Raw genomic sequence first — 24,392 nt, forward strand, 5'->3', positions numbered from 1 at the left:
TCTGAGCTGCAACACCTTCCTAAAGGCATGCGTGAGGGAATAGAACTGTTCTAATGCGTGTGTGTTTGATCGCTTTATAAATTTTTAAATACATTTCCCTAAAAGGGTCTGTGTCTCTCTTTATAAAAAAAGAAAGAAGGAAAGCAGTCCAGCTTTTGCACGTCTCTCTCTTTCCTCTGGACTTCCGTTAATGCCTTGTTTGGGTGGACATGGCCTTATTCGTTCCTCCTGTTTTTTGTTACGTATTTTGTTAACCTCGGTCTTTATACTTAATTGAGGAAGAAATTGAAAAACGGGTCTTGGTGCATGTACCCTGTAGTCTCATTCTCAGAAATAAGCGGTCAGGGCGGGCCTCCTCGGCGGTGGCCGTCACCAGCGTCCCGGTCGTGGCGCCTGCCCGTGTCCTGCAGAAGAGCCTGGCCCTCCACCTCCAGTCAGCTCTGAAATGCTGGGTGTGCAGGAGGGCGTCAGCACGGTGTCAGCCAGAGGAAGAGACGCGGAGGCCCAGTGGTGCTGCACCTGCCAGCACCTAGCTGAGGGTTCAGGGTGCAGGCGCGGCCTCGCAGCCGAGACCCCCTCCGAAACCGGCCGAGGGAGCAGCTCTTCAGGCCACCCTAACCTGGACGCTTTCCCCTAAGCGCCTGAGGAGTTCTTGGAGCCTGTGCTTCCGAGGGAACCCTCACCCGCCCCAGCGTGGGAGCCCGTGCCGGTCTCTGCGCCCCCCCCCGTGAGCGTGCTCGGTTCCCGGCCCTGCCTGGCTCCCCCCGGGGTGCTTACTCTGAAGCCAGCACCGTCGCAGGCGGCACACCTCCTGGCAGGTTTTAGGTCGCAAAAGGTGCCTCTTATTTCTGCCTCTCACTGTTTCTTACGTGGTTGGTAACCTGGAAAGGGAAACTGCCAGTGAGTCCAAGTGCCTTACAGAAATGCCCTGGAGGCCTGGGAGGACCACGAGAGGCTTAGAATGGGCATGAAAGTGTCCTCGGGGACTCTTACATTTTTCCGTTAAGAAGAACTACCGCCCTGCCTGCTCCCACCCATTCAGACTATCTTATCCCCCTGGCGGTCAGCTGCGGCCGCCTCCCTCCTTGTCCGCTTCCGTGAAGCTGTCTGCGGTCACAGCCCAGCAGCTGTGCCTAACCCACGGCCCAGGTCCTTCTTCCTCCCTCAACACACACCTTCTGGAAAGTTCTGCTGAGAGCAAGAGTGGAGTGGATGTGGATCAACCCAGGCAGTGACTGCGCCAGCCCCCAAACGTGGATGCAGAACCTCCCTGCATCCGCCCACCCAGGCAGCAATAGAAGGACAGCCCTGCCTATCTCTCAGAGGCCGGGTGACCTGTGTAAATTCCTAACCTCCACTCTGTAAGGGAGTGGTGGTCGTGCTCACTGGCATTAATTGAGATCGATTTTTAAATGCCTCATACTTCGACTGGGACATAGGAAGTTTTCAGAAACTACTAATAGCATTATTATCATGGCAAAGTACTCGCATTACGAGACAAAGGGTGGTACGCTATATGATAAAAAAGAGCTGTGCCACAGAAGTTGGTTTTGTTTACATTTTCTAGCAAATGTGGCTTTGTAGTCTCAGCACTATTGGGTGTTGCTATGTAAGTCATGCTAAAAGGATAAACTTGCATGAAGGGGTGTGCACAGGCCAAAGCCCGACGTGGACATCCATGAGGGACAGGAACACGTACCAGACTCCTCAGCCGCGACAGGACCGAGAACCTGGCACTCTGGTGTATTTAACTTCACCACCCACTGTGGGCCTAGAGTCCTGGCCCCTGGAATTCCCAGCACACAGGCTCCTTGACCGTGGTCAGCCGTCTACTCCGGTGTGTCCCAGTACCAGCTCAGTAGCCCAGGGCTGTCAGGCGTATGGCAAGGTTTCTGACAGTCATGTCTACACCGACCCAGGACCTGCCCCAGACATCCGAGAGACCAGCGGAGGGAAGCAGCGGAGTCCTGGGAAGCCGCGAACGGTCAGACAGCATCTTCGGTGGGAGCCCCTGAGAACAAGCCAGTGGGGCGCCTGACACCACTTCCACATCCCAGCTGTTGACAGAGGGGATTAAACAAGATGTAGCTCAGAATTTGGAGGTCTCAGCTTCCTCCTCCTCCCCTGGAACAAAGGGGTCACTTGGTAAATGACAGCTTGGGACAAACACCATTTGCGTTTCTTCTACTCAGCAGCTAACAGCACTCAGCTTGTGAACCTGAGTAGATGGTCTTGAGAAATGATCTGTGTTTAACTTTTGCAGTCTTGCCCCATTGAGTGAGTTACTGGACACGTATTGAGCGCCTGCTACATGTCAGTCACTGTGATGGACACTAAAGGCACAACGGTGACCTGAAGACATTGGGTACCACCGGGACTCCAAGATAAGGGGAAGATAGGCTTTCCCACACCAGGGGCTGTCCCCGAAACTTGAGTTGTGAGGCCGGTGGTGTCCACAGCTGCTCTGCGATGCTATGCCGTCCCCATGACGGCCGCACCTTCAGGACGGTTGAATCGTCACGCTCACAGGAGGACCACCCACCCAGGGATACATACAGGAGGCAGAGCAACTCTCCATGAGAGCAGGACAGTAGTTGGTCTGCTTTTCAGGTGTCCCGCATTCTTCCTTTAGAAGGGAAAAAAGGTGGTAATGGTGAGGGATGCCAGCAGCATGACAGTCACAGTGACATGACTGTGACATAGATGGAACCCAGCATGGCATCAACGTGAGAATGAGCCATTCCTCTGATGGTGCAAGGAAGATGGGACTGAAATAATCAAGCTTCCAAAGTAAAGTGTCATCATCGCTGGGATTTATATTTTTTAGATCGTTCCTAAATTGCTTTCTAGAGAAATCCTGATGGTCAGTTACTGAAAAAGAGGCACCAAGTTAGCTAAAGAGTGTGGAGGCGTCCGTCCAGTGGGCCCTGCTCTGGGCCGTCGTGCCGTGGCGCACGCTGACGAGCGACTTCGTGTCATCAGATCCCATTTCAGTTCCCCTCTGCCTTTTTGTTCATCTTTCCCTCTACAGAGTGAAAGTAGCAGCAGTAGCAACATCTCCACCATGTTGGTGACACACGATTACACGGCAGTGAAGGAGGATGAGATAAACGTCTATCAAGGAGAGGTCGTTCAAATTCTGGCCAGCAATCAACAGAACATGTTTCTGGTGTTCCGAGCCGCCACTGACCAGTGCCCCGCAGCCGAGGGCTGGATTCCGGGCTTCGTCCTGGGGCATACCAGCGCAGTCATCATGGAGAACCCCGACGGGACCCTCAAGTGAGTGCCTGGCGGGGCGGCCGTGGCGGGGCGGGGGGGCAGGCGGTGCTGAGCACAGACGAGGCACAGAGGCCCTGGGAGGGTGAAGCCCGTTGAGAGAAAGCAGTGCTGTGGTCTGTTGAAGCAGGTCATCTCTATACACAGTGTGGAGCCCCACAGTGAAGGTGGGGCGGGTTCCATCTCTCAGACCTGTTCTGATGGGTGCTTTTACTAACCTGCATTTGCACACACATAGCTTTTTTTAAGCCGCTAGACAGAGCATCGTGATATTTTAGTTCCCAGAGGTCTTGGGTGAGGGGTGAGGACTTTCCGAGGGCCCCTGACTCGTATCGGGCATGCTGAGGGTGCATCATTGACGTCCTCGTTCCGTAAGCTTCAGCTAAAGATCCGTGTGATGCCACTGCCATCGTGCCTTGTGTACACTAGGTTACTTTAGTCAAGTAACTTGAAACCAATTTTGCCGCGTTAAACGTTACTTTAAAGAAAACTGAATTCAGGGGCTGGTTTCAAACTCTGCCCTTCCCTGAATCTCTCTGGCTGTAGGAGACGCCAGCCAGATGGCTTCTGGCCGTGGAAACATCGCAAAACTGTGATTTTTAAGCCTCCAGAGGCTTCAACACAAAAGACCAGACTCAAAGGCACAGGCGGTGGTCACGTTCCTCTCCAAGCATGGCAGTACCCCTGGCTGGTTTGCAGCCCAGACTGGCGACCCTTCCAGCACTGCCCCAGACCTCTGGGCTAAGCGCCTACACCCCATGGGGAGTCCAGGCTTGGGTTCAGGCTACAAAGAGCCCATCTTCCATGACGGTCCCTTGTCCTGTTTCTCCTTGATACACAGAGATATTTTATTCTAGTACATTGTTCAAGAATCCCATTTTATACTTTGTTTCCTCAAAAATATTCTTAGACCCTGTATTAGGGTTCTCCAGAGAAACAGAACCAATAAGGTGTATGTGTGGTCAGGGGGTGGTTATTGTAACCATACAGTTGTGGAGACTGGTGAGTCCAGACCTGCACTGTGGGCCAGCAGGCTGGGGGCCCTGGAGAGCCAGTGGTGCAGGTAAAGTCTGAAGGTATTCTGCTGGAGAATTCCCTCATGCTCAGGGAGGCTGGTCTTTTTTTCGTTCAACTCAGGCCTTCAACTGATTGGATGAGGCCCACCACGCTATGGAGGGGAGTCTGCTTCACTCTACCAGTTAAAATGTTAATCTCATCCGGAAACACCCAGAATGATGTTTGACCAAATATTTAGGTCCAGTCAAGTTATACGTAAAATTAACCATCACAGACACCTTTATATTTAATCCTTAAAATTTGATTTAAGGAACTTGGCTTTTATCTCTGGTCATTGAGAATCGCAGAAAAGTTTTCCTTCGCAGAGATCACTGTTGCTAAAGGAATCTCAGTCACCCTATAGCCACGTAAATTGGACAGTCCGCTTTTCTCTGATGCTTTCAGGAATTGTTTGCTGAACACCAGGAAGGCGTAATACTGACAATGTGTTGTGGTCCCCCTAGGAAGTCAACATCTTGGCACACAGCACTCCGTTTAAGGAAAAAATCTGAGAAAAAAGATAAAGACGGCAAACGGGAAGGCAAGTTAGAGAACGGTTATCGGAAGTCTCGGGAAGGACTCAGCAACAAGGTATCTGTGAAGGTGAGCACGGGTGTCTCCAGGAACCTGTGCTCCTCGGGGAGCACGCAGGGCTGGTGCCGGCCCAGGAGGAGCCGTCGCGGACCTGGCGCCCAGCCTTGCCTGGCAGCAACCCGCCTCTCTCTGCCCTGTGAGCAGACCCGCAGGGCTTTGTAGGGGGCTCTCGTGGGCGGTGTGGCGCAGGTATGCATACGTATTCCGAGGAACCGGGTGTACGGGTGAACCCCTGAGCGGGCACATGTGTAGCTTACAAAGAAGGCTGCTGGATTCCCAGAGGGAGCAGACACTAGGACCTCAGAAGCAGACGGGGCACAGAGCAGCTGTGGCTCAGACCACAGGGGAAGTGACCAGACACCGAGACGCAGGTTCACTGCTGCAGCAGATTCCCTCGGCGGGTGCTTCAGTCCACTTTACTCCTGTAATCAGATTTCCTTAAACCTGTGCGGGTTTTGCCTGGGGAGAAAGGAAATACCTCCTGAGGGGAACTCGAGGCCCCTGAGTCAGGGCCCTGGCCATTCTGCAGAAGGGGGCGGTTCGGGGACCTGCTGGACTCAGCCCATGGGATGAGTAAAGGGGACTTCTCTGAGTGTGAGCAGCATTTGTGCGTTTGTGCGTAGGAAGAACAATCTCTCCTCCATCTGTGTGACACGAAGCCTTCCGGTACATTCAAAGGCAGTCGGAATGTGGTCAGTTTTGATTGATACGCAGGCAAACCAAGTCGTGTTTCCTCTCATCTTTCAACAACAACTGTAGCCCTAGAATAGAAGCAGTATTTCTCAGAGTAGCTCATGTATCTGGTTAATAGCTGTGCGCTTTTTCCGTTTCAGCTTCTCAATCCCAACTACATCTATGACGGTGAGTTCTGTTCTTTTTCTTGTAGACTTTAGAGGGTGGGTCTACGGGGCATGTCAGGACACTCGAGTGTAGCCTGTGGACGTGGGCTTTCTGTGGCGCTCTGGGCCTGGGCAGCATCTCATTCATTTGTTGGGGGAGGTTGGTGGGCACAAGAGGGGGGCTGGGTGACCAGCGTTACTGACTCCTTTCTCACGCAGTTCCCCCAGAATTCGTCATTCCCTTGAGCGAGGTCACGTGTGAGACAGGGGAGACCGTTGTTCTTAGATGTCGGGTCTGTGGCCGCCCCAAGGCCTCGGTCACCTGGAAGGGCCCTGAACACAACACCTTGAACAGCGATGGTCACTACAGCATCTCCTACAGGTGAGGGAAGCCCCCTCGGGGGTCAGTTTCACAGGCGGTGAGCATGACCTCGTTCCACTGGGACTGACGCGGCCGATTACCTGGGTCACCTCTGGCCCTCTGGGACGTCTCCCGTGAGGGAAGGAGTCATACCTGGGTGTGCAGCTAGGATTGAAATTGCCCATCAGCATTTGAGCTCCTTATTTCCTGTGACCCCGAAGGAGAGAGGTCGGGGGGCTGGCGGTGGGGAGAGCTGAGCCTTTCTGAACGCCGTGTGCCCTCCTCTGTGGCAGTGACTTGGGAGAGGCCGCTCTGAAGATCGTTGGTGTGACCACCGAGGACGACGGCATCTACACATGCATCGCGGTGAACGACATGGGGTCAGCCTCGTCTTCAGCCAGTCTGAGGGTTCTAGGTAAGCTGCACCCCGAGCCCCACACACCCTCGATGTGGCCTGAGATACGTGACAAGTCACTCGGGGGCTGCAAGGAGCAGGCCAGCCTCTGGGGCACCCGGGCGGGTGCCCTCAGGCAGGGGAGGCGCACGGTGAGGGCTTCTGCCCACGGCCACTGAGCGTGTGAGCCTCTGGTCCAGCCTCCAGGTGGGAGCAAGGCAGCCTGTGCTCAAAATACATTCTCGTCTCCAACTTCTCACTCATCCGATTGTTCAGTTGATGCTTTAGCTCTAAGAGAAGCTATCCTCAGTCAGTCTCATGTAGAATAGAATGAAAAGAAAGGAAAGATGGGAGTGTGGGCGAGCCCCGAGCAGGCTCTGTGTACCGTCCTAGCCCGTAACAACCCTTCCAGAGGGTGTGTCCTCCCAGCCCTTCCATGAGCGCAGGACGACCCTGGTGGGACTAAAGCCCTTGCTCTCTCCATGCCCAGCAAGGTCTGATCTCTCTCCTCAGCTAAACCCTGAGCTGCTGGCAGCAGAACTCGTATCTTAGGCCTTTTAGCATTTCCTGTAGATGCGCTTGACGTATGCAGATGCTTAGTGAGCAACACGTCCTGGCTGATTCCCAGCTGCCGTTTCACAGCTGTGCCAGCTGTGCAGTCCAGGGCTGCTGAGATTTCTCCTGGGTCCTCCAGCTGCACCAGGTGTAGGATGCAGCCTCCTAGAGTGCAGCCTCCTAGAGTGCAGCCTCCTAGAGTGACAGCCTCCTAGAGTGCAGCCTCCTAGAGTGCAGCCTCCTAGAGTGCAGCCTCCTAGAGTGACAGCCTCCTAGAGTGCAGCCTCCTAGAGTGACAGCCTCCTAGAGTGCAGCCTCCTAGAGTGACAGCCTCCTAGAGTGACAGCCTCCTAGAGTGCAGCCTCCTAGAGTGACAGCCTCCTAGAGTGCAGCCTCCTAGAGTGCAGCCTCCTAGAGTGCAGCCTCCTAGAGTTGCAGCCTCCTAGAGTGACAGCCTCCTAGAGTGCAGCCTCCTAGAGTGCAGCCTCCTAGAGTGACAGCCTCCTAGAGTGACAGCCTCCTAGAGTGCAGCCTCCTAGAGTGACAGCCTCCTAGAGTGCAGCCTCCTAGAGTGACAGCCTCCTAGAGTGCAGCCTCCTAGAGTGACAGCCTCCTAGAGTGCAGCCTCCTAGAGTGACAGCCTCCTAGAGTGACAGCCTCCTAGAGTGCAGCCTCCTAGAGTGACAGCCTCCTAGAGTGCAGCCTCCTAGAGTGACAGCCTCCTAGAGTGCAGCCTCCTAGAGTGACAGCCTCCTAGAGTGCAGCCTCCTAGAGTGACAGCCTCCTAGAGTGACAGCCTCCTAGAGTGACAGCCTCCTAGAGTGCAGCCTCCTAGAGTGACAGCCTCCTAGAGTGCAGCCTCCTAGAGTGACAGCCTCCTAGAGTGCAGCCTCCTAGAGTGACAGCCTCCTAGAGTGCAGCCTCCTAGAGTGACAGCCTCCTAGAGTGCAGCCTCCTAGAGTGACAGCCTCCTAGAGTGCAGCCTCCTAGAGTGACAGCCTCCTAGAGTGCAGCCTCCTAGAGTGACAGCCTCCTAGAGTGCAGCCTCCTAGAGTGCAGCCTCCTAGAGTGACAGCCTCCTAGAGTGCAGCCTCCTAGAGTGACAGCCTCCTAGAGTGCAGCCTCCTAGAGTGACAGCCTCCTAGAGTGCAGCCTCCTAGAGTGACAGCCTCCTAGAGTGCAGCCTCCTAGAGTGACAGCCTCCTAGAGTGCAGCCTCCTAGAGTGACAGCCTCCTAGAGTGCAGCCTCCTAGAGTTGCAGCCTCCTAGAGTGACAGCCTCCTAGAGTGCAGCCTCCTAGAGTGACAGCCTCCTAGAGTGCAGCCTCCTAGAGTGACAGCCTCCTAGAGTGACAGCCTCCTAGAGTGACAGCCTCCTAGAGTGCAGCCTCCTAGAGTGACAGCCTCCTAGAGTGCAGCCTCCTAGAGTGACAGCCTCCTAGAGTGCAGCCTCCTAGAGTGACAGCCTCCTAGAGTGCAGCCTCCTAGAGTGCAGCCTCCTAGAGTGACAGCCTCCTAGAGTGCAGCCTCCTAGAGTGACAGCCTCCTAGAGTGCAGCCTCCTAGAGTGACAGCCTCCTAGAGTGCAGCCTCCTAGAGTGACAGCCTCCTAGAGTGCAGCCTCCTAGAGTGACAGCCTCCTAGAGTGACAGCCTCCTAGAGTGCAGCCTCCTAGAGTGACAGCCTCCTAGAGTGCAGCCTCCTAGAGTGACAGCCTCCTAGAGTGACAGCCTCCTAGAGTGCAGCCTCCTAGAGTGACAGCCTCCTGGAGTGCAGCCTCCTAGAGTGACAGCCTCCTAGAGTGACAGCCTCCTAGAGTGCAGCCTCCTCGAGTGACAGCCTCCTAGAGTGACAGCCTCCTAGAGTGCAGCCTCCTAGAGTGCAGCCTCCTAGAGTGACAGCCTCCTAGAGTGCAGCCTCCTAGAGTGACAGCCTCCTAGAGTGACAGCCTCCTAGAGTGACAGCCTCCTAGAGTGCAGCCTCCTAGAGTGACAGCCTCCTAGAGTGCAGCCTCCTAGAGTGACAGCCTCCTAGAGTGACAGCCTCCTAGAGTGCAGCCTCCTAGAGTGACAGCCTCCTAGAGTGCAGCCTCCTAGAGTGCAGCCTCCTAGAGTGACAGCCTCCTAGAGTGACAGCCTCCTAGAGTGCAGCCTCCTAGAGTGACAGCCTCCTAGAGTGACAGCCTCCTAGAGTGCAGCCTCCTAGAGTGACAGCCTCCTAGAGTGACAGCCTCCTAGAGTGACAGCCTCCTGGAGTGCAGCCTCCTAGAGTGACAGCCTCCTAGAGTGACAGCCTCCTAGAGTGCAGCCTCCTAGAGTGACAGCCTCCTAGAGTGACAGCCTCCTAGAGTGCAGCCTCCTAGAGTGCAGCCTCCTAGAGTGACAGCCTCCTAGAGTGACAGCCTCCTAGAGTGCAGCCTCCTAGAGTGACAGCCTCCTAGAGTGACAGCCTCCTAGAGTGCAGCCTCCTAGAGTGACAGCCTCCTAGAGTGCAGCCTCCTAGAGTGACAGCCTCCTAGAGTGCAGCCTCCTAGAGTGACAGCCTCCTAGAGTGACAGCCTCCTAGAGTGCAGCCTCCTAGAGTGACACTTAAAGAACTAAAATAAGTTAAATAAATTACATAAAACCAATTTTTTAAAACTATGGTAAGTAAATAAATAAAAGGACTAAAAGATGAATTGAGTCCAGGAGTGCCCTGTGTGTAGACAGTAAACAGAATTGTCTTTAGAAGTTTTTATGCTGTATATCTTAATCCCGTATATTTTAATCTCATAAGTCAAAGAAGGGAAGGGTTTTGGTTTTTGGATCACAGCGCAGGAAAGGAAGATAATTTTGAATTTGACAGTAGAGAATCACCAATGTTCTAATTTTTAAAAGATGTCACAAAAAGTATGCAGGTGATTTTTTTTTTTTTTTTAACAAATCCCTGGTGAAAGCAAGGGAGCTTAGGGAGACAGAAGGCTGTTCACAGGAATGGTCTTACAGAAGTGCAAATGGGAAAATAATGGAAAAGCAAGTGTGTGTTTATTTCTGTCACATAAATCCATCTTTGTCTCATACTAAGTCCCAGCGCCGTGTGGATTTTATACTTCTGGTGCGTCTCCATTTCCACGAGCCTCCGTTCAGATGCTCAGCGGCCCGGGCAGCTGCCACGTTGGACAGCGCAGGGCTCTAGTCTCCTTCCCCGAGAGGCGCCCCGTACGCCAGGCTCAGGGAGATGCTGCCTTTCTTGCAGGTCCAGGGAGTGATGGCATCATGGTGACCTGGAAGGACAACTTTGACTGCTTCTACAGCGAAGTGGCTGAGCTTGGCAGGTACGGTGGAGAACCCGGAGCCCCCCGCCCCGAGATCGCAGAGTGAGAGACACGACTCTGTAGGAGCCCACAGAGAAAGTTCAATGGCGGATTTTGCCAGCAGTTGGAAGTTAGATGTATTACATCCGAAATGTAACCTGTAATTGCCTTTTGGTATTAAACACTGAGGAAGTGAGGAGGAGATTTCCAGTGCAGGTTCCAAGAGAGAATTAAGGCTCAATACCGTGAGCCGTCCGGTGATGCGATGAATTCCCTCCTGCTCCGTGTCCAGGGCAGCACTAGCTACGCCCCATCCTTGGGAGAATCCAGGGAAGAGTCACTCAGACCCTTTCTCGTGGGACATTATTCTCTGGAACCCAGTTGAGAGGGGCTGAATGTGTCCTCCAGGTCTCAGCTGTGCCTGGAGATTTAGGGTCCCCCTGCGTAGACCAAGAGGGGGCTTCGACAGAGAGGGGCCGTGCCCCTCCGGACGGCAGCCCGGGCTCAGGCGGTGGCTCAGCGGCGCCCTCGGTCACCCCGCCCCTTCTGCCGCGGCACGGCACTCAGCCGCACATCCTGTCACGTCCCGTAGGGCAAGAAGAAGGTCAGAAGCATGACAGCTGGGCTTGTCCCCGTTAAAAGCTTTCCAAGACCCCCCGCAGCGGCCTCGTATACTCCGGTGGCCACTCCTGGTCCGCTGGCTCCAGGGATCCACGCACACACCTGTGTGGATCAGCCCGAAGCGCCCGTCAGTCACCTGTCGCCGCACGAGGCTCAGCCCTGCTGTCCGCAGCAGCAGAGATGCACCACTTTGTGCAGCGTGCCACTGACCGGACAGTTACTCTCTTGGTCCCTCCTGGGCTCGGTCAGCTGGCACCCCCGTGCCTCAGCCGCGTGTCTGTGGCCTCTCTCCACGTAGACGTTCACCCTGGGCCTCCTCGTGTGACGGCAGACGCAGCCCGGGAGCGCAGAAGCAGAGGCTGCAGCCTCTCAGGGCCCAGCTTCAGAAATTAACCACCACACTTTGTCCACATTCTGTGGACGCAAACAGCCACCCGCCAGCCCAGGTCCAAGGGAGGAGAAAGAGACTCCGCCTGTCCGTGGGAGGAGGGGCAAAGCAGTGTGCCCACCTTCCTCCCCGCAGTCTGCATTCCCCAGCCCCCGAATCTCATCCCACCGTGGCAGCCGGCTCAGGCTTGAGGTCCAGGATCTTGTTATCCGGATCCAGTCGAGGTGCAGCCGAGGCTTCCTGGATGTGGTTCGCTGGGTGCAGCTCCGGAAACCACAAACTAGAGATGAGTTACCAGCCCCCCGACTCACATCCTGCAGCGGCAAGACAGACACGGGGACGACAGTCGACGCTCCCGTCCGAAGTGGGAGGCATGGGGTGCCCAGGGGCCACCTAGTAGTCCGTTCCAGGCTTCTTCGCGCGGCGAGGTTTCCATGAGAGCAAGGTGGAAGCCGCCTGGTAAATGTCACGATGTCACGGCTGCTCCGTTCAGCGGCAGGAGCACGTCACGTGGCTGTCCTCGGCCAGACGGAGCCCGCCTCTGGGAGGGGAGGAGAGGAGACAGGACAGGCACAGGCAGGCTTCCTCGGGGCCGTCGCGTGGCTGCAGCCCCTCCGCTGGTGCCGGGGAGAGCAGGGCCACCAGCTGGGGAGGCTGCCTGGGTCAAAAGAGTCTTTTCTCCGTGACACCCTCAGAGTCCTCTGAAAATGGTCTTCTCCACCTGTCTTCTAGGGGCAGATTCTCTGTCGTTAAGAAATGTGATCAGAAGGGCACCAAACGAGCGGTGGCCACTAAGTTCGTGAACAAGAAGTTGATGAAGCGCGACCAGGTCACCCACGAGCTCGGAATCCTGCAGAACCTCCAGCATCCGCTGCTGGTTGGCCTCCTCGACACCTTCGAGACCTCCACGAGCTACGTCCTGGTTCTGGAAATGTGCGTACGCGCCAGCTGCCTCTCCTCTTTCTGGCGCTCGGCCTCAGCCCCAAGTGGTCTTGCTGTTTATTCCCCAAGAAGTATAGAAATCAGGATTTTAGGATTCACAGAACTTCTAAAAACACACGTCTGCTCTCAGAGACCACAGTTCTAGAGCTTTCCAGCAGTGCTAGAGGGAAGTATAGCTGCCTGACAAGGAAGCACAAACCTAGCATCACAATGCTCCCCACCCAGGCTCCCTCGGGCGTCTCAGCCAACCTGGAGATGCCCCCCCCCCCCCCCCGGTTCCCAAAGGTCCCGGGAGGCCAGGCCTCTGCAGACCACACCCCTGCTCGTGCCCTCGGGCTGACCTGATCCCACGTGTCTGCCCAGCTGGGCGAGGCCGGCTGGTGGGCGCCTGTGGGCTGGCTCAGACCTGCTCGTGTCTGATGCTTCGGCATCCAGCTCTGCCCCGGGGCCCATCCTGCCCCTCCAAGGGTGATGAGGACGGGAGCGTAGGTGCGCCCTCTGGAGGGGGGTGGCTCCCCCAGGGCAGCCCGCTGGTCCCCGTGGTGCTTACTGGGCCCTGTGTGCCATCTCGGGGAACACTGGAGTCGTTTAAAGATAAAGTGTGAGACCTCTGACCCAAGAGCAGGGGGCCTCAGCCTGGGGGCATTTTGCCCCTCAGGGGACATTTGGCAAAGTCTGCAGACGTTTTGCTGGTCACAGCTCGCCGTCCCGCAGGGCACAGGGCAGCCCTGCAACAGAGGACCATTGTCCCAAAGTATCAGTAACACCGGGTTGAGAAGCCCTGCCCTTAGAACATTCTGGTCTCTCTGAGACACCTCGTCATGTAGCTTTGTTGAAATTCCTAGTCCTCCTTTTCAGGGGGAGTCATTTCATACATTTACTTGGATTCACGAGTTCGTTTCCATTGGCCAGAGCACCATCTTTTGTGCCATTTCCTAGTCCTTGACGCGTTGTTGGGAAGAGTGGGCCTGGCAGGAGGACCAGCCGTGGAGCGCGCGGGGCGCGGTCACAGGGACCGTGGGCTCCTTGCTCGCGGGGACTCCCTTGAGGCCCCGCACCCGCCATCCCATCGGTCACGTTCGTAAGGAGTTTGGAAGTGTCTCCGTGTCACAGCCTTCACAGGTGCAGCTGCTGCAGGGCCCTCGGCGCCAGGTCCAGCCCCAGCCCCGCTCCCCGCCGACCCTGGGGAGGGGATGTTTTGAGGGTGTCCCCGCCCAGGGCTCCCGCTGGAGCATCTCCCGGGGCCTGTTCAGCCCCCTCTCCGGCCTAACAAACCTCCCAGATGGCGGAGGGAGCAGGAAGGACCTCCGCCCTCCCCAGCCGCCCCCAAGGCTGGCCGTCGTGTGCAAAGGGCAGGTCGGCGGACCTGGGGCTTGTTTCTCAACCTCGGCTCCCGTGGACTCTCAGCTACTTGAGGGATCGTTACGGGGCTAAAACGATGTCCAGGCAGAGGCCTGGGCCCTGTGGGCCCTCAGTACCGGGGAAGGCACTTTCTGGCTCTAGAAGCTTGGTGACTAAAAGCCTCTGCTCATCTTCCCCAGGGAGTTGCAACAGAAAGAGAGTCCTAGAGTCCTTGTCAGAAATCTCCTGCAGGACCTCGGTTTCTGGTTTACATTTTCAGTGCATTCAGCTGTCATTTCTTTTCACTGGAAACTAAATGGTTTGGCCTCATCATTGCTGTTAATAGGGTTTATTTTCGTAACAAACTACTTACTACCAAAGTTCCCTTGATTACTTGACATTACGAAACAGGTGGCTGATCTTTCCATAAATTTCTGTTTTGCAAAGGGGGTAGCCTAGCCCGGTGTTCAGGGAGACTGGGGCCAGACCACCTCATTGCAAGTCTAGCCTTCCCTTATGAGCTGTGTGACCTTGGGAAAGTTACATACCTTCTCTGTGCCTCCGTTTCCTCATCTGTAAAATGGGGACCGTAAAACACTCTTCCCAGAGAGTTGTCGTGAGGATTACGTGAATTGATAGAAAGCACTTAGTCCCTGGCACGGGGCGGCTCTGTATAGGTGTTTTTTAAATGTTAAAAGTAATTTCACAGTAGGAAGACTTTGAGTCCAACGTGAAGCCCTCACTGTATTGTATGTGTCTTAACGTTCTCTCGTTCAGCCGTCACATGACCCGTTTTCCAGATGACGAGACTAAGGCTTGGGGAGGTGGTCTCACATTATCCCCTCCTCCAGCAGGTACCTGCAGAGTGCCTGCTGTGTGCCAGGCACTGCCAGGCAGCTTGCCCAGGTCTTGTGCTCACATCCAAGGGGCAGGGTTTGAGTCAAGCCTGCTGGGGGTGGGGTTGGGGAGCCTGGGTGCACCCATCTCCGCCTCCCAGTTCCCTCTGTGGGTCCAGATGCCTTGTTCCCCACTTGTGCCTCCACAGTGAGCTTAAAAAGAAATCGCCCTCTTGATCCCGTCCTGCCTTCAGGTAGAGGTATGATCCCCAAAAGCTGACAGAACAGTGACAATGGGGCACGGAGGTGACGCGTATATCGCAGGAGACGGGTCTAAAGTGACCCGCACCGTAACGCGCATTCCTTCCTCTGCAGGGCTGACCAGGGACGGCTCCTGGAATGTGTGGTGCGATGGGGAAACCTCACGGAGGGGAAGATCAGGGCATATCTGGGGGAGGTTCTGGAAGCCGTCCGTTACCTTCACAACTGCAGGATAGCACACCTGGACCTAAAGGTTAGTGGGGCCCCGGGGACGGGAAAGCCGAGGGACCCTAGCGCGGCCACGCGGGATGCAGAGCCCACTCTCGGCCTGTCCTCTGAAGCCAGGCCAGGAGCCCGCGGGGACTGGGGACCAACACAAGGGGTGGGAGATGGGAGCAGTGATTTCTAATCTCTGTTTTTAAACGTTGGATATACACAAGCAATAAAGTACCAGGTAAACGTGTGAGGTCTTCAGACATTTCTTGCGATTTCAGGGGGTTCCTGTGAGTGTCGCTGGGTCGGGTTGGGGCTGGAGCAGGGTGACGGAGGCGGGAGGCGGAGGCAGAGTCGGAGGCGGGAGGCCTGAGGCGGGAGGCGGGAGGCGGAGGGTCGCTGCCGCCGCCGCCGGGAGGGAAGATGAATCCCCGGCTTCACTCACCTGCACGGTTTAACACAGCAGCTGTGCGTGAAAGTTCCAGAGAAGTCAGGGCAGCTTCTCCTCTGTGTGGGCTCTCTGTCCTCCCGAGGGCTTTGTCCTGTTTCGCACGTGGACGGTCGGCGCCAGTCGACCTCGTAGATGCCTGGTGAGCCTCGCACCTCAGCTTGAGACGGGGGTGGCTGGAGTGGATGACGGTTGTCTTGTCCTGTCTCCTAGCCCGAAAACATCCTAGTGGATCAGAGTTTAGCCAAGCCAACCATCAAACTAGCGGACTTTGGAGATGCTGTCCAGCTCAACACGACCTACCACATCCACCAGTTACTGGGGAACCCCGAGTTCGCAGCCCCCGAAGTCATCCTGGGGAACCCGGTCTCCCTGACCTCGGACACGTGGAGTGTTGGAGTGCTGGCCTATGTGCTTCTCAGCGGCGTGTCCCCCTTCCTGGACGACAGCGTGGAAGAGACCTGCCTGAACATTTGCCGGCTAGACTTTAGTTTCCCAGATGACTACTTCCAAGGAGTGAGCCAGAGGGCCAAGGACTTCGTGTGTTTCCTCCTGCACGAGGACCCTGGCAAGCGTCCCTCGGCTGCGCTGGCCCTCCAGGAGCAGTGGCTGCAGGCGGGCCACGGCCACGGCCACGGCAGAGGCGCGGGCGTCCTCGACACGTCCAGACTGACCTCCTTCATTGAGCGGCGCAAACACCAGAACGATGTTCGACCGATTCGTAGCGTTAAGAACTTCTTACAGAGCAGGCTCCTGCCTAGGGTTTGACCTGTCTTGAAGTCCTTTCTCATTCTCTTTCACCTGCCAATCAGCTGTGCGTTTGAATTTTGAAGAGAAACACAAACCAACATAACTGATCAGCTGCCGTACGTTCATCGTGTGAAATTGCATTCCGAGTGAGCTGTGCTCGGCAGTGCCTGGGACTCGGGCTGCAAGCTGTGCTGGGGTGGAGGACCTTCTCGAACACTCTGCGAGGGCGGAGACAGCATTGCTGTGTCACAGTCTTTTATTCAGGTTTCTGCAAAAAAAATAAAAGGAAACTTTTTTAAACGAACATGAGTAGAATTTTGCAAATTTAACATTTTCCAGGATTTCTTCAAGGAGGCGAAATGCCTATGTTCAACCACTGGTGTTAACGAACAAAACAGAGATACTGGACACCTCTGGGGAAGACCCCCGCCCCAGCGGCGGCCGTCTCCGCGGCCTCGTCCAGCTCGGGGTCCCCCTGGCTCTGAGCTTTTCCAGCTGCTTGGTCTGTGTGCCTCTGGCCCCGACGCCAGACTAGGCTTCTGAAACGTGCATTCGACCTCAAACTTTTGCATAAAAATAGAATGAATCGTTTTGCTCTGAGGAAATGTAGGCCTTACTTGTATATAAGACTGGTCCTGCCTTCGGTCTGTCCTTTCCCCCCCCCTGCCTTACCCCCCTGCCCCCCACTCCCCGCCTCCCGCCCGGGGCTTCCTTTGGGCGTCTGAGGGGTCTGCCCATCCACCGAGGACATCGGGTTGCTTCCTGCCCCTCTGCCCCTCCCCACACGTCCCACCCCCAAGCCGTCAATCAGATTGTTGAGCAGTATACAGTCAGATGAAAATACTGTAAATGCACTCATTGGGGTTTTTTTGGTTTTATTTCATATCATGTGCAATGTTGTGGCTTTAACATTTTATGCAACTATTTATGAAGACCTCTGTTGTACCTGTAATAAATATATAGAAAAAGCACATACTTCGTACGGTGAGCTTTATGGTTTTGTGCGTGTGTCGGGGGGTGTGGGAGGGGGGTCTTTGCCCTGTGCCATCGGTTCAAAGAGGCTTAACTCTTCGTGAAATTTGTCAGTTTTGAGGACTGTAAAAAGTGATTTCATACTCTGAATATAAAACTGGATAATAGGGTAATGTTTTAAATTTTATTATGCTATTATTCAGAATGCCAAAGTATTATTTTTTTTTTCCCAAAATCAGTCTGGACATTTCCTACTTTTTAGACTTTTTGACATTCAACTTTCTGTACAAAAATCGGCTGGATTTTGAGCTTTTGGTAAGAAATAAAAGCCAATTAAGCACTAGCCGCCTGGAGGCTGGCAGTGACGTCTGTGGCACTGTGGCAGAATTCACGCTGGTGTGGGAGGCCCTCAACAAAAGACGCTGCGTTTCTGGGCACGCTTGAATTTTTCTGGATGTCTTTTTATCCTCGTTGTGTGAAATACACTAAAAAAAAAACAAAAAACAAAAAAAACAGCCCGCTTCCCAAGCCAGCCAGACACCTGCGTCTTCAGCCATAAACTGGCATAGTTGAGCTTTGCAGCTTCCAATGTATTTTATTTATTCTTTTGTTGGGTTTTTGTTTGTTTCTTGTAAAATTGTACAGAAACTTTTTAAAAGAAATTGGATTCAAAACTGGATGTGTATTCGTAACCTCACAACTTTTATTTGTGTATTGTTTCTTTTATTATTTCAGTTAAATTTTTACATTATTTTGCATGTATATTTCTTTGTACAGAGACCTTACATGTTTACACAGTATGATGTGATGTAAATATTTTATTTTGCCATCAGTTATTTTAAAAAATTAAACATATTTGCCTGATTTTTGTGTTAGGCCTTTTATTCAAGTTGGTCACTATTGAATCAAAAAGCGAGATCAATGAGGGAGAGACTGAAGGAGGGGCCTCTGGTGGGTCAGGGGAGGGGCGTGGGGAGGAGAATATTCTGGATTGGGAATCCACTGTAGGCCACCAGCAACGGGAGTCGGTCATACCCCTGCAGACTGGTTGCACAACCCAGACTCAGAAGACGCTGGCATATAAACCAGAACGTCAGCTGACTGTTTACAGAGGGGCTGCACCGGTCCTGGTTAGAATAACTAAGGTACCCCTGGTTCTTGATGTACACGTAATCAGAGCAAGGGGAAAAGCTGTTGCAACTTGGCCACAGAAAAGCAAAATTAATGTTGTTCAGATGGATTAAAGCACATGAAACACTAGGTTCCAGCGCCTGCGTTAGGAACAATCCCAAGAACCCACACCTGCGAAGACCCCCCAGTGGTGGCTTCTGCCTGCTTCTGACAGTAGGTCATCTTTCCTGATGAACACTGTCATCTGTCTTGTTTTGATTCCTTTTTGCTTTCTTTTTTGACTTGTTCCCCCTGGGATCATGACTCTTTGCTCAGCACACTGTAAAGGCTATATTTTTCATCTGTTTGATCCTGAAGTGAAGACAAGTGTGAGAGGATGACATTTGTGCTAAGACCCCAAGTCCGGGCGTGGGAAGCTCGCTCCCCCTGAGGTGTGTGCCTCCTCCCGGGCGCCAGGGCAGCGATGCTTGGTGGGCCCCGGAGGGACGGAAGTGCAGGGTCAGTCCTAATACGCCGCAGCAGCTCGGCGTCAGGCCCCAGAGGGAGTCCTGTGGCCACCACAGGGCACACCTCAGCAGCAGGAGGGAGGCAAGGCTCTGCTGTTTTTTAATCGGACACTTGTTGAAGGAAGTATTTATGCCTGCGGGTTAGCAAAGCATCCCACGAGTGAAAAGTGGCCTATCACGATCACTACCTAGATTTCTCAAATAGCAAAATATTATTCTGCATGTTACTCTCTCTCTCTCTCTCTGTGTCTCTCTCTCTCTCTCTCTCTCTCTATATATATATATGTATATATATGTATTTTAATCCAGGCATTCTCTCTAGCTCTAAAGGAAAAAAGATTACCAGTATTTTTGTGCAATAAATTATGAGTATCATCTTATAGCAAGTCATATCCAAAGAATATTAGACCATTGTAGATCATTGGAAGGAAAGGCCTTTCAACTGTACATCTTTGAGACATAACTGTAGAGACAAAGAATCCGTGGGATTGATAGGTTGCTCTGTGTGTGTGTGTGCATGATTTAACTTACAAAAAATAAAGTACACAAACCATAAGTAAATAGCTCAATACATTTCTATACATGTGTTTGTACCTGTGATCATCACCCAAAGCAAAATAGTCCAGTATTTCCACCGTCCCCCAGAAGATTCCTCCAGCCCCTTCCCAATAGGTCCCTACCTGCCAGAGCTGATGGCTGTTCTGATTTCTATCACCCATGAATTAGTTTGCCTTTGAACTTCACATAAGTAGGATCATCTAGTATGTGCTTTTCAAAATTAAGCTGAACTTTTTGTTGTGAGATCACTGTAGAGTCACATGCAGGTGTATGAAATGTACCCTTCACCGAGATTTCCCCAGTGACAACATCTTGAAAACTCTTAACACTATGTCACAACCAGGATTTTGACGTCAGTACAGTCAAGGTGCAGGGCATCCCATCGCCACCAGAATGCCTCCTGTTGCCCTCTTCTAGCCACACTCACCTCCCTTCTGCCTTTAACCCCTGCCAACCACTGATCTGTTCTCCATTTCTATATTTTGTCATTTCTGTAATCTTACATAAATGGAGTCATATACTATATAACCTGAGATGGATTTTCTCACTGAGCGTAATTCTCTGGAAATTCACCCAGGTTGTTGTGGGTATCAAGTTTTCCTTTTTATTACTAAGTGGTATTCCACAGTGTGGATGTACCATAGTTTGTTTAACCATTCACCCATTGAAGGACGTCTGAATTTTTTCCAGCTTTTGGCTGTCACAAGTAAAGCTTCTATGAACATATGTATACAGATTTTCGTGTGAACATACGTCGTCATTTCTCTGGCATAAATGTCAGACAATTGGCAGATCGTATGGTAGTTGCATATTTCATTTTTGAAGGTTTGCTAAAATGTTTTCCAGACTCTACCATTTTACATTCTCACCAGCAATGCATGAGTAATCCAGTGTCTTCAGATCTTTTCCAGCATTTGGTGTTGTCACTGTTTTGGCCAGGGATAGAGGGGACATTCTGACAAGTGCATTGTGACATGTTATTGTGGTTTTAATTTGCATTTCCCTAATGGCTAGTGATGTTAAACATTTTCCATGTGCTTAATTGCCATCTGTTTATCCTCTTCTGTGAAATGTCTCTTCGTGTCCTTTGCCCATTTTCTCATTGGAGTCTTTGGCTTTTTATTGTTGAGTTTTGAGAGTTCTTCATATATTCTAGATACTAGTCCTTTGTCAGAGATGTGATTGTCAAACATTTTCTCCCACTCTGTAGTGTGTCCTTCAATTTTCCAAACAGGATCTTTCATAGAGAAAAAGATTTTAATTTGATGGAGTCCTTCTCATCAGTTCTTTCTTTTCTGGATCAAGCTTCTTGGTATTGAGTCTAAAAACTCTTTACCTAGCCCTACATTGAAGCTTTTTCTCCCAAGTTTTTTGTTTTTTCTAAACGTTTTTAAGTTTTACATTTAAGTCCATGATCCATTTTGAGTTAATCTTTGTATAAGGTATGAAATATAAGTTGAGGGGTTTTTGGGGTTTTTTTGTTTGTTTTCTTGCTGTTGTTTTGCAGATGGATGTCGAGTTGTTCTAGCACTGTTTGTTGAAAAGGCTACCCTTCTTTGATTTTGTTAAAAATCAGTTGGGCCCATTTATGTAGGTCTATCTCTGGGTTCTCTGTTCTGTTCCACTGATCTAATTACCTGTCCCTCCACTGAAACCACACAGTTTTGATGACTGTTGCTTTTCAGTAAGTCTTGAAATCAGGTAGACTGTACTGCTCCTCCCCCCACTTTATTCTTCTTTTTCAAAATTGTTTTAACTATTCTAGTTCCTTTGCCTTTCCATATAAATTTTAGGATACTCTTGTTTTTATCTACAAAATATCTTGCTGGAGGTTTTATAGAAATTGCGTTAAACCTGTATATCAATTCGGGAAGAATTGACATCTTTACTATGTTGAGTCTTCCAATCCATGAATACACTGTAGCTCTCCATTTATTTAGATTTTCTTTGATTTCTGTCATCAGCATTTTGTAGTTTTAAAATTTCTTGTATATGTTTTGCTAGAATTATACCTAAGTATTTCTCTTTTTTTAAGCAATTATAAATATTGTATTTTTTCTTTTGGTGTCCATGAATTCATTGCTACTATTCAGAAATACAATTAATTTTTTAATGTTTATCTTTTATTCTACATATTTGCTAAACTCACTGGTTCTAGGTGTTTTTGTAGATTTCTTAGGATTTTCTGCATAATTATGTCATCTGCAAATAGAGAACAGTTATATTTCTTCTGTTCCAATTTGTATGCCTTTTATTTCTTTTTCTTTCCTTATTTCACTAGCTACAACTTCTAATATTATGTTGAATACAAGTGGTAAGAGCAGACATCCTTGTCTTGTTCCTCATCTTAAGTGGAAAAGCATTCCATCCTTCACCATGAAATACAATGTAAGCTATAGATTTTTATACATACTCTTTACCAAGTTGAGGATGTTCTCCTCCATCCCTGTTTTCCTGAGAGTTTTTTATCATGAATGGGTGTTGAATATTGCCAGATTTTTTCTATATCAATAGATATGATCATGTAATTTGTCTTCTTTAACCTATTAATATGGTGCATTATACTGATTGATTTTTTGAATATTGAGCCGACCTTGCATCCTTGGAATGAACCCAACTAAGTCATGGTGTATCATTCTTTCTCTGTTTCTGAATTGTATTTACTAATATTTTGTTAAGGATTTTTATGTCTATATTCATAAGGAATAGTGGTCCATAATTTTCTTTTTTTGAACTTTCTTTGTCTGGTTTTGGTATTAGGTACTACTAGCTTCATAAAATGAATTGAGAAGTGTTATCTCCTCTTCTGTTTTGTGGAAGAGATTGTATAAAATTGGTGTTAATTCTTTAAATGTTTGGGAGACTTCTCTAGTGGAACCATGTGGCCTGGAGATTTCTTTATGTGAAATTTTTGCTTTATGAATTCACTTTCCTTAATTGTCATAGTTATTCAAATGATCTATTTCATATTGAGTGAATTGTGATAGTTTGTGCTTTTCAGATTGATCTATGTCATGTCTCGTTATTCAATTATTGATAGAAGAATGTTGAAGTCTCCAACTATAATTATGGATTTTTCTGTTTCCTCTTTCATGTCTATCTGGTTTTGCCTCATACATATTTTGCAGCTCTGTTCTTTGACACACACATACTTGGGATAACTGTGTCTCCTTGGCAGGTTAACCCTTGTATCACTTTGTAATATATTCCATTCTTCTCTCTAGTAATTTCCTTTGCTCTAATACCCACTTCATCTGATATTAATGTTGTCACTCCTACTTTTTTTAAACTAATGTTTGCATCATATATTTTTTCCATCCTTTAACTGTTAACATAACTATATCATTATATATGGTAGATTTCTTACAGACAGCATACAATTGGATCATGCTTTTTAATCCACAGTGCCCATTTCTTTTAGTTGGTGTATTTAGATTATTTATATTTAATGTAATTATTTGTAAAAGTAAGGCTTAAGCCTGCACTTTTATTTTTTGGTTTATTGTTCTTTTCTCTGGTTTCCATTTCTGTTTTCTTTCGCCTGCCTTCCTGTGGGTTGCTTGAGCACTTTTAGAATTCCATTTTGATTCGTCTCTACTGATTTCTTTGTATCACTTTAGTGGTTTCTCTAGGTATTATATATCCATAACTCATCACAGCCTACTGGTGTCACCATTTTACCACTTTTTGTGACACTTCCCTCTCTTTTTGTCGCATTACCCTCTCCAGTTTATAACTGTTGTAAATATCTCCTCTATTCAGAACACATCACACAATGTTAGAACTTTGCTTCAACTGTCAAACATAATTAAAAGGACTAAAATGTACTCTGTTTACTCATATTTTTGCTCTTTCCATCGTTCTTTCTTCCTTTCAGATATTCCAGGGTTTCTTCCTTTATCCTTCCCTTTCTACTTAGAGAACTAACTTAAACCATTCTTTTAGGGTAGTTCTGCCGGCAACATATTCCCTTAGTTTTCCTTCATCTGAAAATGCCTGGATTTACCCTTTCGTTCCTGATATTTTTCCTGGACCTTGAATTCTGGGCTGACAGGTCGTTTCTTTCAGCACTTAGAAAATGTGCCACTTCCTTTGGGCTTTCATGACTTCTGATGAGAAATTTACTGTCATCCAAATTTTTTCTCTTCTAAGTAAGATGTTTTTCTCTCACTTTCAAGATTTCTTTGTTTTTAGTTTTCACAAGTTTGCCCATGATGAGTCTTAGTGTGGATTTATTTGTGTTTATTCTGTCTGAGATCCATTCAGGTTCTTGAATCTGTAGGTTTATATCTTTTGCCAAATTTCAGTCATTTTTTTCCAGTACTTTTAGAGCCCTGCCTTCTTTCTTCTCTCCTTCAAAGACTTCAGTGACATGAGTATGTAGACATTTTTGACTTGGTCCCACAGGTCTCTGAGGCAGTGTTCTTCCCCTCCCCACCTCCCCAAGCTGTTTTCTCTTTGTTGTTCAGATGGGGTAACTTCTATTTTTCTATCAGCCAGTACACTGAGTCTTTCTTCTCTCCACCCATACACTCCTATGTTGAACCCATACACTGAGTTTATTTTGGCTGTTGTATTTCTATGTTCTAAAATTTCATTTGTTTTTTCTTTATATCTTCTATTTGTTCACTGAGACTTTTGATCTTTTCATTTATTTCAAGCACGTTTGTAATAGTTTCCTGAAGGGTTTTTATCATGGCTGCTTCCAAACTTTTGTCAGATAATTCTAACATCCCTGGCATCTCATGATTGGTGTCTATTGCTTATCTTTTTTCTTGCAAGTTGAGATTTTCCTGGTTGGTATCATGCATGATCTGCACTTGAAATGGAGACATTTTAGGTATTATGAGGTTGTGAGACTCTGAATCTCAGTTAAACCTTCTGATTTAGCTGGCTTCCTCTGACACCTTTCCAGCAGGGGGAGGGGGCTGGGTGCTGCCTCATTAATGGTGAACAGGGTTCTGGGTTCCACGAGGCCTCCCGAGACACCATGGGGAAGATACAAGTCCTGACCCTGCACTAGGCCTCCTCTGACACCGCCCCAGTGGGGTAGGGAAGGG

At 50.3% G+C, this 24,392-nt stretch overlaps 1 protein-coding gene across 5 annotated transcripts in view; it reads left to right on the plus strand.

Annotated features, from left to right (window-relative positions):
* The window catches only part of TRIO (trio Rho guanine nucleotide exchange factor), a 380,384-nt gene extending 362,383 nt beyond the window's left edge, over positions 1 to 18,001 (plus strand). For 4 of the 5 annotated variants that reach the window (XM_036848900.1, XM_036848901.1, XM_036848899.1 and 1 more), the window contains 9 exons: positions 3,032 to 3,279; positions 4,797 to 4,935; positions 5,760 to 5,787; positions 5,985 to 6,147; positions 6,420 to 6,541; positions 10,308 to 10,386; positions 12,107 to 12,307; positions 14,869 to 15,007; positions 15,629 to 18,001. In XM_036848900.1, the coding sequence (XP_036704795.1) occupies positions 3,032 to 3,279; positions 4,797 to 4,935; positions 5,760 to 5,787; positions 5,985 to 6,147; positions 6,420 to 6,541; positions 10,308 to 10,386; positions 12,107 to 12,307; positions 14,869 to 15,007; positions 15,629 to 16,183 (1,674 nt within the window). In that variant the 3' untranslated portion in view covers positions 16,184 to 18,001. Of the gene's footprint in view, positions 1 to 3,031; positions 3,280 to 4,796; positions 4,936 to 5,759; positions 5,788 to 5,984; positions 6,148 to 6,419; positions 6,542 to 10,307; positions 10,387 to 12,106; positions 12,308 to 14,868; positions 15,008 to 15,628 lie in introns of those variants that run through there. The other variant, XM_036848904.1, reaches the window with a different exon arrangement.
* The last annotated feature ends 6,391 nt before the right edge of the window (positions 18,002 to 24,392 follow it).

The sequence above is a fragment of the Balaenoptera musculus genome, chromosome 3, assembly GCF_009873245.2.
Source record: "Balaenoptera musculus isolate JJ_BM4_2016_0621 chromosome 3, mBalMus1.pri.v3, whole genome shotgun sequence".
In the NCBI taxonomy this organism is placed as follows: domain Eukaryota; kingdom Metazoa; phylum Chordata; class Mammalia; order Artiodactyla; family Balaenopteridae; genus Balaenoptera; species Balaenoptera musculus.